Genomic DNA, 12,706 nt, shown 5'->3' with positions numbered 1-12,706 from the left:
ATGAAAGACTCAGCAGTGATTATCACAATGATGATGGTTGGTTTTCGCTTATTTCATGCATACTAAGACAAAAAAAAACTTCATTGTACTGTATTTTTCAGGTATTCTTTAGTCAAACAGTTTGTTCCTTGAATTTATTAAATATTAGTGATGGTTAATGTTGTTTGCATAGGTTATATAGGGGGCTTTAAAATTAAACACTGTTGTTATTATTTGTAAACATTTCACTATCAAGCAGTCAAATATAGATTTTTAGTTCATGACACCTATACCCAGTGACATACACCAATATACTTGTTTGTTGTTTATATACCAAAATGCGTAAATTGAAATGCAATCCCATTATCAGTGTTCCTTTGTATCCTGTAGCTGATTTGCAAGATAGTAAGAAAAAAAATCGTATTTATTGTTATACATGTGTTTTATCTAGCTATAAAATAAACTACACAAGTATGTGATTTTCATTCTGATACAAAAAAAAGATGAATAAAAGACAATGATATAAAAAAAAATGTCTGTGTTGGCCTATTTTGGATTTACAAAAATAAACTTTATTGAACTAGAATCAAGGTATGATCTTACAGTAGTTTACAGTAGGCTAATTGTTGAAAAAGGACCTCGCTTTAATTGCAAAAAAAAAAAAAAAAAAAAGTGCTCACACAATTAAAACCACACATCCCATAATGCTTAGTACGAGGCCGGAAATACGTCATTACGTCGTCGAAACCTTCAGCTGTCAGACTTTGGCCACCCTAAAAGTGCAGGTTTTGTTAGGAAACTAACTCGAACTGTACAACCCGCGGCGACTTTATTCAAAGTTGTGCATTTAATCTTCTATTAGATCTTTGAACGAGCGAGCTGGTGATTTAAGCGCCGAGATTGCACGAAGACGAAGCGTGTAGTTTGAGTCGCTGCTAGTTTTTGCACAAGCCAGCGATCCTGAGCGGGTGTAAGGCTAGATGCAGGGAGGGAGGGAGTAAAAAAAGGCAAAAGTCTTTGTGCTTCCCTTCCCCCTCATCAAAGCAAAGGGGAAATGTCTCTGTCTAAAGGAGGTAAGTGGGTTTTTTTTTCCCGATCTTTTTTTAAAAACAACCGTGCATATGTTGTAAATATCGAGGTGCAGTTTGCGTAAAAGTAATTTATCCAGCGATGTTTGAGAAACGTAACCTTGCCAGGTGGAAAGCTGCATGTATGAGAGGAGGAGAAAAAAAAAAGAAGCTAGCCAGCATGTCTTTCGTGCTTTATATCATTATGCCAAGTCTTCACACGCACTGGTGTCTGGAGGTATTCACCATAGGCTTAACGATACTGTGCTAAATCATATTTTTTAATATTCATATTTGAGCTAAATGCTAAAGTCGCGTCCCCCCCCCCCCCCGTTTACGCTCCCGTGTTGTGGTTGGCTAACACACCGTTTTCAAGACAATAAAGGACTTTTGCCAAGCTGTAATAATCAACCCAACTCCTCTCATCAGCTATGAAACCACTCCGCCAGGATTACTTTCTCTCTGTAGGTAAAGTGAAGCACATTGGGACCACAGGTGTTTTTTTTGGGGGGGGGTTTCGGCCTCCTGTCTCGCGACGTATCGATTATGTTGAGTCCATTTGATGTGTACGCGCTTAAAATATTTCTAGCTCTGCGTCCATGTCAATGCATTTTTATTTATTTTTCCAGTTGTGGAAATCCATTTATTTTTTTTCAAAACAGGCGGTAATGCAAAGGAACCATGGCCCTATCACACACACACACACACACACACACACACACACACACACACACACACACACACACACACACACTCACTAACACACACACACACACACACACACACACACACACACACACACACACACACACTTGGCTTCCGCCAGTCACTGTTGAATAAACTACACACACCTTGGGAAAAAAAAAAAAAAAAAAAAAAATCAAGGTCCTTCCTCTGCGTCTCACACACACACACACACACACACACACACACACACACACACACACACACACACAAACAGCATGATGATGATGATGTCAATTTACATTTCAAGTTCACCGCTGGTGCTGTTACACAATCATACTAGCGTTACCATGGTCGGGAGTACACACTGTTTTTGAGAGGGCTGTGCAGATTGGCCGGGCGCTGCTCAGGCACACAGCCTTTGGCCTACCATGGCATGTTTTGACTTGCAGCACCCAGCACCTAGTGCAGCCTCTCTCTCTCTCTTTGTTGACAGTTCACTGGCTGCAAGCAGATACTCTATAGCTGCTACACAGGTTCTGTGCTGTAATTATTGTGTGCACCAAAGCAGGCCTGATGTGTCTCTGTGAAAGTTGTGTTCTTTTTCTGGCCCCTGCAAGGAGTTGTGCCTTCCGTGGGTTTTTTTAGTTCACTGTAAGGGCTGCTCACGGTATTGCTGAGGCATGTTGGGAGATTGGGTTCTCCCTAACTGCACTGATAGGGCTGTGTGGAAGATTATATGTGCATGAGTCATCCTTTTTCTGTACATGGACCCAGTCTGGAGGCTGGAGCTTCCTGATGGTGACTCGCCACCCAGCTATTGACACTTTGATCTCATGCACAATCCAGAAATTCTTGTTCACATTACGTGCTGCACTCTGGATAGTTTTTCCCTGTGACCGTTTCCAAGAATTGCTGCATTTCCTTTAACAGAGCACCAACTGGCTGCTACTCTCTGAAAACTCTTGCATAGCATTAGCAAATATGTTGATTTGATGAAGACTCAATGATCGATATTTACGATTCCAAAAACTTAAGCGTAATAAATCTCTTCCTATGTGAACAAAATGCGTTTTGTAAAATCCATTCTATAAAATGCAGAATGCAAATTGTGCTGTATTTACATATAAAAACACGGTTTCAGTGCACTTATTGATATAAATGTTCAATGTCATGCTATACCACTGCCAATGGCATGCAAGCAAGCACTGGGAATGGTATCTGTGTAGTATTTTTGCTGTGCTGCCTCAACATACTTTGACTGCAGCAGAAGCCGATGCAATTGCACTATTGTGTGTGTGAGTGTGTGAGTTCAAGGACCAGGCATGTCTTCCAGTAGAAAGCTGGCCTCCGTTGGCTCTAAAGGGGATAGTGAGGGGCAAGCAGGCCAAGTGAAGTGACATCATTTTTCCCAAAGGGTCCTGACAGTTGTTGAGTTTTAAGCGGATGTGTCCAGTCTGACTGGCTGTGAGTCATATCCCACAAAAACACCCCCGGCTGCAGGGTCACTGCACACACCACACACTGCTACCTGAGAGGAGCTAGTGTTTCAGCTCCATTAATGTTTCAGAGTGAATATGTCTAGCAATAGTTCAGACCTGACAGAAACTGAAATACTTCATGTGTACGGTATGATTTTAGTATTTTTAGATATCTCCCAACAGCTTGGCTTGTCAGATGTTCTTGCACCACCATGTCCATGTGCTTCACTCATTCTGGTCCTCGAATAAAAGACTGTCTTATTAGTCATTAGGTCATTGGAAGCCTTTCAGTGCTCGCACTCTATCCCACGCAGAGGAAACACAAAATCTATTTTTGACTGAGCATGTGTGAGTAAATCACACTTCAATCTTTCCCCTACCACACGAGACTACGCTACTCTGTCCCGACACTCTAGGCCCATTTTAGGGCGGCTGCACAAAATGTACCTGTCTGACGCTTCAGTGACTGGCCATAGAATCTAAAAAATCTTTGTGAAACTTCACTTCCCTTCCAGCTTAATCTAGCAAGGAGGGGTTTACCCAATCGTACTTCCTCCACACTGGAGTATTGTGACTCACGCAATGGCAAACACAAGCTCACAGTAATAATGAGAGCTGTTGCATTCGGTCCAAAGTGAAGGTGCTTGTGCATTAAACCAGTTTCTTTGAACCGGTGTAGAATAATTGCACAGCCTGTATGCAACAGGACAAGAAAAGGATATAACCAGCTGGGTCTAAAGTGTTTTTCGTCATATCCCAGTGGGTGAAGTTGAGTCCTAGCACACACAGATAAAGGTCAAGAAAAAGTGTTCTCTTTTTTCCGCTTTTTTTTTTTTTTTTTTTTTTTCTCTTGCAACAAGAGCGAACATGCCGAACACGAGTGTCAGGAGAAGTTGAGTTGTTGTTCCTCTGTTGCTCCTCGTAGGCCCGGTAGCTGTGTCATTCTGGCGGGGACTCGTGGCCCCTTGTGGGAAGCCCCAGAGGCTGCTGGTAAACTGTGTTTATGAATGGACTGCTGTCACTGGTTTATTACAGAATAGTCCCAGAGTTTACAGCACAATACTCCAGATATTAACAAAATGTAAACTAAACTTGTGGCTTAGAAGAGACGAAACGTAAAAAAACGCAATGATAGTTATGTTGATAGCAGTTATGATAACAGTAAAAAATAAATTAATAAAAACTTCCCCTGCACCCCCCCCTCCCTTCCATTTGAGTCATCATACCAATGTCGATTAGTCATTTAGTCCACATTCTCCCTGTTGCAGGGCCTCAGCTTTGAGCACACCTAATCTCCAGATAGATAACCGATCATTTGCTGGAGTTTGTGTCAGAGGCAACTGGAAATTGATTGTAACCTTGAAACACCTTACCACCAGAACAGAATAAAATCAGACCGATGTGGATATTTTAAAAAACAAGCAAAGTCCTTTTGAGTTTGCACCTAACGGCCTGATTTAGAGCTCGGGGTCTCTGCTGTGGCAAAACCTCGCTCTAATCACAGAGTAATGTGGTAAACGGGCTCATAAGAGTCTGTAGATGTGAAGTCTGTTTGCCTGGGTCTTTCTACCAAACCCTGTTAGTCACACTAGCTTGTGGTAGCTACTAAATACAGCTTTATTGATCCCTGTGTGTCTTACTTGGAGCTGCGGTGGTAATTGTTTTCTGATTTCCTGTCTCCAAGGGAAGAAGAAGAACCCTGGGCTGAAGCTGGCCAAAGAAGTCTTTGCACAGCCTCAACCAGCAGCAGCAGCGTAAGCGTTTTTTTTTTTTGTTCAGTTACAGCAGCAATACCGTCCTAAGAGGGTCTCAAAATCAGACCCCGGATGCTAAAATATATCAGACATTAAGCTTATTGCAGCTATATTGTATCGGTGTATATGTCTACCAATAAGAAAGAACTATAGAAATGTATCACTGACTTTAAACAATGTTTGCTTCAAATGAATCTTATAGATTGCACCAATAAACATGCACAAGTGTGAATATTCCATCACTGAGCATTGTGAAAATCCAAACTGACCACACACTGTTGCTAGTGCTTAATGTTGCTCTCTCTCTCTCTCTCTCTCTCTCTCTCTCTCTCTCTCTCTCTCCCTCTCCCTCTCCCTCTCCCTGCAGGCTCCCGCGAGATCTTGACACGAAAGCTTGTGTCACCATTGGAGATCAGGTAAAGATGGCTCCGTAGTGTTCTGAAACATGCCGTTCTGTTTGCTTTCTGTTACCTGAACACATCCATTAATGTAAAACTTCCTCTTTCCGTCCAGAACTTTGTGGTGAAGGCCGATGACTTGGAGCAGATTGAAGAGCTGGGCAGGGGAGCGTACGGGGTGGTGGACAAGATGAAACATGTGCCCAGTGGTGTTATCATGGCCATCAAGGTGGGCTGCTGCTACTCAGGTTACCTGATCTGCAAATGCACCGTGTGTTTTTTTTTAAAATAGAACCATGACTCATAGGTGCATTGAACATATGAGCTCAGCTTGTGGACATTTGGATGAAATCTATCGGATCTATGACATGTTGTATTAGATGCACATCACCAGCTGCTGACACCGGCAGACCAATCTGTGATGTTTGTGTCCCCAGAGGATTCGTGCCACCGTTAACTCTCTGGAGCAAAAGAGGCTTCTGATGGACTTGGACATTATCATGAGGACAGTGGACTGCTTCTTTACGGTGACCTTCTATGGCGCCCTCTTCAGAGAGGTGAGTAAACTATGACTGGTATGAACTCGTGTGTGTGTGTGTGTGTGTGTGTGTGTGCGCGTGTGTGTGAGGATCATCTTGTTTGTTTGGGTTTTTTTTTTTTTTTTTTTTTTTTTTTCAGGGGGATGTTTGGATCTGTATGGAGCTGATGGACACGTCTCTGGATAAGTTCTACAAGAAGGTTAATGAGAAGGGCAAAGAAATCCCCGAAGACATTTTGGGCAAGATCACAGTAGCAGTACGTCCTGTCTCATATTTTACATTATAGGCGTTGTGTATTTAAAGGAATAGTCCAACACACAAGTACAAATGTTAACTTTGTGTCTGAGAGCAAGTCAATCATTTGTTTCATTTGTCTACACTTATGTTTGTGTATGGATTAAAAGAAAGAAAAATTTATTTTTTTAGATTTAGTTTCGGTTTTTTTAAAGGTTAGTTCTCGGGAATATTTCTTGAGAAATTCAGCCTTTCCGTTCATTTTCTCTCTCCACAGATTGTCAAGGCATTAGAGCATCTGCACAGTAACCTGTCAGTGATACACAGAGGTAATCTCATCATCATCATCATCATCATGTTTTCTTGCTATGTTCTCTCTCATCATTCTGCCAACAATGTCTCTCTCTCTCTCTGCAGATGTGAAGCCCTCCAATGTTCTGATCAACACTCAGGGCCAAGTGAAAATGTGCGACTTTGGCATCAGTGGCCACCTGGTGGACTCTGTGGCTAAAACGATGGATGCAGGCTGCAAGCCCTACATGGCGGTAAGTGGGGACTGGGGAAGAGACTCCTGGTATCGGCTGTTTCAGATTTAGGAAAGGATTCTGTCTGTCTTAAAAAAATATATAGAAATCACAGTTTCGGAGAATATTAAAGAGGTACAGCACGCTTACACATGTTTTTTGAGCTGTTGACTAAATGCCTGAATTTTGATAAAATACATCAATGCTGACATAGTGTCGACCCTTTAGGATTTATCTATCTCATGACATGTATTTAAAACGCCAAACATCATGCCAGCACATTATTTTAGATCCACACGAATACAGTTTAGCCGACCGATTTGTTCTTCAAATGTTCTTCCTCAACTAGACCTATTCTCATCTTTTACATGCCTTTTTTTTTTTTTCAATTCTTGAAATGGTTTCATTCATATGAAAATAGCTTTATCAGCTTGTATTTTCTTTATCATAATTACTTGTTTTCCATCTATTTATGTATAGAAAATGCAATTAAAGTATAATTCTAGTTTATGATAGTGTTTCAAATGATTTTCAGATAATGCTTGTAATGAATATGTTGCTATCATTTCTATTTCAGCCTGAGCGGATCAACCCTGACCTCAACCAGAAAGGCTACAGTGTTAAGTCAGACATATGGAGTCTTGGTATCACAATGGTGAGTATGGTTGGATGTCAAAATGTGTCTCTTAATGCCATTCGTGATACATTCTAGGAGAACGATTCCATGTTTTTGCTCTTCTCAGTTCCTCTAACTATCGCTGTTCTTTTATTTTGTGTGGATTAAAGCTCACAACCATGTTTTGCCTTCTAGCTTTAATGTGTATTCCCTGTGTTGCTACTATGAGCTTATTTCATTTTAGATAACGCAAATGGACTAAACTAGGGCAAGGTGATAATCGAATATGATCATTTATCGTCTTTCAATGCAATCTTATCGTGATGACATCACATATTGGGATATCATGATGCACAGTTAAGTTGTCTTAATTAATATTAACAAGAACGTATGAACTAAATTTTCTCCCAAAATTGTATGGGATTTTTTTTTGTTGAGGGAATAGCATTTGAATGTAGTCAGCAGCTTGGGTGTTTGTCACATCGTTAATGTTTTAATGATATACAACTCCATGTTAGTCTGCACTCCCAACAAAAATAAACATTTTGTCACCGTGATAATTACAAGATGATAATTACCACATTAACCTAACAGAGATCCCGTTGCAGGTAACTCATATTTCCACACAGCACTAATGCTGACTCATGGTGACCAATTGATGTTTTTCATACCTGTGCCATGTTGATGCCAAATCAGTAGAAGTCGATGCTCTTCTCAGTTATTATATAATACAGTTTCAAAATATCATTTACACAAGTATATCTTTGTACAAAACTCAAATTTTCAATACTTTCTGATTGTCAAAGTAGTTTGGGTTGCAGATGAAAGTGAGCATAATCAAACATCTCACTGCTGTCATGTTATTTAGCTCTAACATGCACAACCCTTTGTCAAATCAGCTTTTCTCTGTCTCCTAGATTGAGCTGGCCATTTTGAAATTCCCCTACGACTCATGGGGCACCCCGTTCCAGCAGCTCAAACAGGTGGTGGACGAGCCGTCTCCACAGCTGCCCGCCGACCGTTTCTCCCCAGAGTTTGTAGACTTCATCTCCCAGTGGTGAGTGTCGCACTCGATGACCAATGTGTCAACTTTTCCTCAACGCAATGCTCCCCCCATTCACCTTGCTGTAAAAACAAAAAAACAAACACTGACCCCTGCTCTGGGGCCCAGCAGGGGTCAGTGTTTGCTCTGTGTTTACTGAAAGAGGTGTCCTCAGTACAGTACCGGAGCTGATGTTTACGTCACTTGACTATTATTCGATATGTTTTACATGATAATAACTTTTTGGGGATTTTCTTGCTTTTCTCACTTTAACATTTGTCCCTTCTTGTTTTTACAGCTTAAGAAAGAAGCCGAATGAGAGACCTGCTTATACAGAATTAAAGGTTAGTAGTTTTACATTCTTTTTTTTTTCTCTTTACAAATATTATTATGCATTGTGCTACTCTTTTTGCACCTATCAACACCCCTGCTGTAAAGATCAGGGTGCTCTGGTTCTTGCTTTTGTCCACTAGAGGCCAGACTTACCCAGTTAACCTTTTGACACTATGATGTGTGTATTTCCCAAGTAAATAACATCTTTCGATTCTTTTGTTGTTTAAGAACATCTTCCTAAGTGTTTTTTTTGTTTGTTTGTTTTCTTGTTTTGATGCAGCAACACCCGTTTTTCACCGTGCATGACTCCAAAGAAACAGACGTGGCCAGTTTTGTCAAGGTCATCCTGGATGACTGATGGGCTCCCTGCAGGCCCCCCCAGCCCGTCAGGTTAGGCGGGACCTCTCAGCAAACAAACCAATGGGCTACCTTTTTTTTTTTTTTTTTTTTTTTTTTTAACTCACTGGAATGACAGACTCTCAAGCACCCACACACAATAAGGGAGGGTGACCCAAAGACTGACAGCAGCACTGGAGTGGGAGAGTGGTGGTAATATGAACTCGTACGGTCAGAAAACCAACTGGAGAGGTTTAATTCGCTCCTCCAAGCTTCCTGTGTGTGCAATTATTCAACATGACAAATATGAACTGAACCAGATTTCTTTTTTTCTTTTTTTTTGTCTTTTTTTGCCCCACAGCCCCTTTTTATCTCTCTCTTCAGAACGGACAGAGCCAGCCATCATTTCTTTGTGACACATATTGTATGAATACTTTGAATATCATCTGCAAAACCAACAGTTAATGTGTATTTTGTTGTGTATTGAAATCTATATTTGCATCTGTGTTAGTATGTTTTCTCATTATACAGAGTTTTGATACTGTATATCGTGGACATGTGTGAATTTTACCGGACTGGGGCCTTATATGTCAGATCACATCAGGTGAACAGTTGGACCTGGTTCTGCTCTGAGGTGGTTTGGTCAGTGCAGGGGGGCTTGCAGTTGTTGCAGGACCGTGGCCCAGGAGACGCCAGAGCTAAGATAAAAAAAACATGCAAAGAAATGTCAAAGGTCACATTCTGTGCGCGAGGAATTGCAAGTCGTTTCTAGATCTCTTGGAAGCATGACGCAGGAATGTAAAGCGTCCCATATCATCTGATCCGATTGTGATCCAAGCTGAGGGCCTTCATGCAGTGACCCCCCTCCGTACTCGTCGTCTTCTTTCTTGGGTATTAACGAGTCGGCCTCAGTGCTGCCATTGTTACTACCTGGAAGTATTCAGGGGTTGCCTAAACAAGCTCACAGCTTTATCTCTTTTCTGTGTGCCATTTTGTAAGTCGTTCTCATGAATTACTGCATTAATTGTGTTTTTCTCTTCTTCTTTTTTTTTTTTTTTTTTTTGGACTTGTTCTGTCCTGCATTTTGATTTTGATTTTAGCAGCATTTATACTCATCCCTTTGCCTACAGTACAGTTCTCAATACTGGAGTCTGCATAGTCTTTTCATATGAGGCACTTATGCTTGTTTCCCCCCCCCAGATTCCTTATTATGCATTACACAGACAGTATGTTGAAGATGTAAATACTATCAGCTTTTTTTTTTTTTTTAATGTAACATGGCACTGTCATAACTTGGCAGTGCAGATGGGTGGTAGAGTGGTTGGTAGTTTAATGCAGCGTGACGCGCTTACACACACACACACACACACACACACACACTTGTACTCACAGGGCCAGCTGACTACCGTACACCTATTTTGGACTGATGTGCTGTCGAGCTACACCGCTCAGGTTTCTGTGCTCTCCTTCATGCGGAGACGGCCACATTTATTTTTCCCCAGGTCGTACTCCCCCCTTGATTGCCGGACCGAGAGCCTCTTCTCAGTCCATGGTGGGCGGCCATTATCTCGTCTGTCCGACCATACTATGCAGAGCCCCCTCCTTCGCCTTGGACACGCGGCAAGAGGCCCTTGCCATGCGGCAGTTTCCCCCCCCCACTCGAAGTGTTCAGAGACTGTGATGGTGATGACGGCGACGATAGTAACCACGACTTCCGTGACTCTGTTCACGGCACGCACTCACGCCCCCCTCTGGTTTACACTGTAGTGCAACCTTTATCAAAAGGCAGTGAGTTAGGAATATTTTTTGATTGTGAATAATAAGGGAAAGCTAGCAACACCACAAAGAAGCTGCTATATTTTCTTTTCTTTTTTTTGGTCTGCCTTCTTTGGATGGCCATTCCCTTGGTGTGTAAAAGTGCGTTTTTCTACGCTGATCACAATGAGAATGGAACACTTGCTCTACCTCTTACTCCTTCACTCTATTTGCCACCTTTTCATTGGGTGGGACCGACAAACTTGAACTATGGAAAGACAAAAAAATAAAGGCTTTATTGTTCAGTATGTCCGTTTATAGCTTTCCTTTCATGGTTGATGCCGGTTTAGCAATCAAAGCAGTATCTGTTGTTCATGTGTCTAAAGAAGAGATTACAACACTGTCCACGTTTTAAATGTTAAGGCGATATTTATATATTTTTATGGACATGAAAAGACCAAAACAAACAATGAAACATATTATATGAATCATTTCTACTGTTTGCCTTTGAAAATGTTGCACTATAAGATAAAATCGTTGCCACAGTCATAACTATCCAGAATTGTAAAAGCCTTTAAACTCATGAAGCTACTTCTTAAGACTGGGACTCTTGGATTATATCTCACTGGTAGCTAATGCAACATGCCTCCTACTACTGCTGTAATGCAGGGCTGTTTTCAGTCTGTATGCCTGCTTAATCTGCAGCTAAAAAATAATCCAAATACACAGTTGATTCCTGTTTGACTTAATGAGTGCTAAAAACTATACAGTGCCCAACTGTTTTAGGTTTTCAGACCCATAACGGGTTCAAAATCTGGTTGGGCAAAGCTTTATACAGGTATAGCATGTGTTAGGTTTTGTTAACTAGAAACAAGAGTACCACATAACTTATTTTAAGTAATTTCATCTTCTAATTTGGTTAAATAAAGCACCTATTTTAAATGTTTTCTCTCCTAAAATTGATCGGAAAGTTTTGCAGTTAAACTCCTGCGTTGTCTTTTTAAATTGGTCTCTTTTCTCTGTGCACCTTTCTGTATGTGGTCGACCCACATAGTTACTACTTCCACTAACAGTTCCACTTTAGACTCTTGTTCCTTTTAATCAAGACGAGAGATACTGGAGCTGACTGATTCAGCTGATAGAAGGAAGCCAATTCTTTGGGTTTCCATCTCTAACACTCTCTAATTCTCTCACTTTCCTCCTCCTACAACTTGTCAGCAACACCATGTTTTTCATCCTCTCACATGCGATACTGTAAAGAAGGTTTCATGTAATTAAAGTGTTATTAGAACTGGTACACCTGTCCTCAGCACATGAGCACGGTAACTTAAGCCCTCTTGCTGGGTGGATACATAGCCTCTACCCTCTACAGTCCTCTACAATAATCCTGTACTCTATTTTCAAATCCAATTATTACAGTCAGCATTTTATGTCTCAGTACGCTTGTTTCAGCAATATAACAGTTTCCATTTGTGTAAACATCCTTATGTAAGTACACAGAAGTGAACAAACACTTCTTGTCCAGTTGTGGATCTTCAGGATGTTTGATGAATAGAAAGAAGAATCTCACTTTGATGGCTCTTTCTGAGTGCTTTTTTGCTGTGAATGTTAACAACAGAGGTTAACAAAAGCTTATTTTGAGCAGACTACTCTGCCCTGAATGTGTGTCAAACACGGATGACTTCATGCCAGGATGAGAAAATTCAAAGCCATGTAGACTGTAGGCAGTGGGCCCAGTGTTGTGCGGAAGAGTGGTTTGCCAGCCAAACTAAAGAGACTCTTTTTAGGAAAGAAGGCCTTTGATAATGATGCTTGCATAATGCCGCTCAAAAGATCAGCGTGAATGAAAAAAATAGGCAACATCTAGTTGAATTACTGTCCCGGCTCAATTCAATGTGGACTGTGATGCAGAAGTGAATCACAAGCTCTCTGAAGTGCAAATGTGCATTTTAGGAACCCAGCAG

At 41.2% G+C, this 12,706-nt stretch overlaps 1 protein-coding gene across 1 annotated transcript; it reads left to right on the top strand.

Annotated features, from left to right (window-relative positions):
• The first annotated feature begins 743 nt into the window (after positions 1-743).
• On the top strand, positions 744-11,050 carry LOC129097967 (dual specificity mitogen-activated protein kinase kinase 6-like). Its single transcript, XM_054606896.1, has 12 exons — positions 744-1,052; positions 4,896-4,965; positions 5,333-5,381; positions 5,479-5,592; positions 5,801-5,920; positions 6,042-6,158; positions 6,414-6,465; positions 6,554-6,681; positions 7,238-7,315; positions 8,194-8,333; positions 8,617-8,662; positions 8,932-11,050. Exons 1-12 carry the CDS (start codon positions 1,034-1,036, stop codon positions 9,007-9,009), a joined length of 1,011 nt encoding a protein of 336 aa, XP_054462871.1. The 5' UTR covers positions 744-1,033; the 3' UTR covers positions 9,010-11,050.
• Positions 11,051-12,706: the final 1,656 nt, after the last annotated feature.

This window comes from Anoplopoma fimbria, chromosome 11 (genome assembly GCF_027596085.1).
Source record: "Anoplopoma fimbria isolate UVic2021 breed Golden Eagle Sablefish chromosome 11, Afim_UVic_2022, whole genome shotgun sequence".
In the NCBI taxonomy this organism is placed as follows: domain Eukaryota; kingdom Metazoa; phylum Chordata; class Actinopteri; order Perciformes; family Anoplopomatidae; genus Anoplopoma; species Anoplopoma fimbria.
Note: the sequence above shows the minus strand (reverse complement) of the source record. Positions and strands in the feature narration are given on the sequence as shown.

What these genes read in the sequence shown, in the direction of transcription:
- LOC129097967 (XM_054606896.1), top strand. An exon ending in GTGTTATCATGGCCATCAAG is followed by an intron (nt 5,593 to 5,800) that starts GTGGGCTGCTGC and finishes TTGTGTCCCCAG; the next exon opens with AGGATTCGTGCCACCGTTAA. An exon ending in GTAGACTTCATCTCCCAGTG is followed by an intron (nt 8,334 to 8,616) that starts GTGAGTGTCGCA and finishes TTGTTTTTACAG; the next exon opens with CTTAAGAAAGAAGCCGAATG.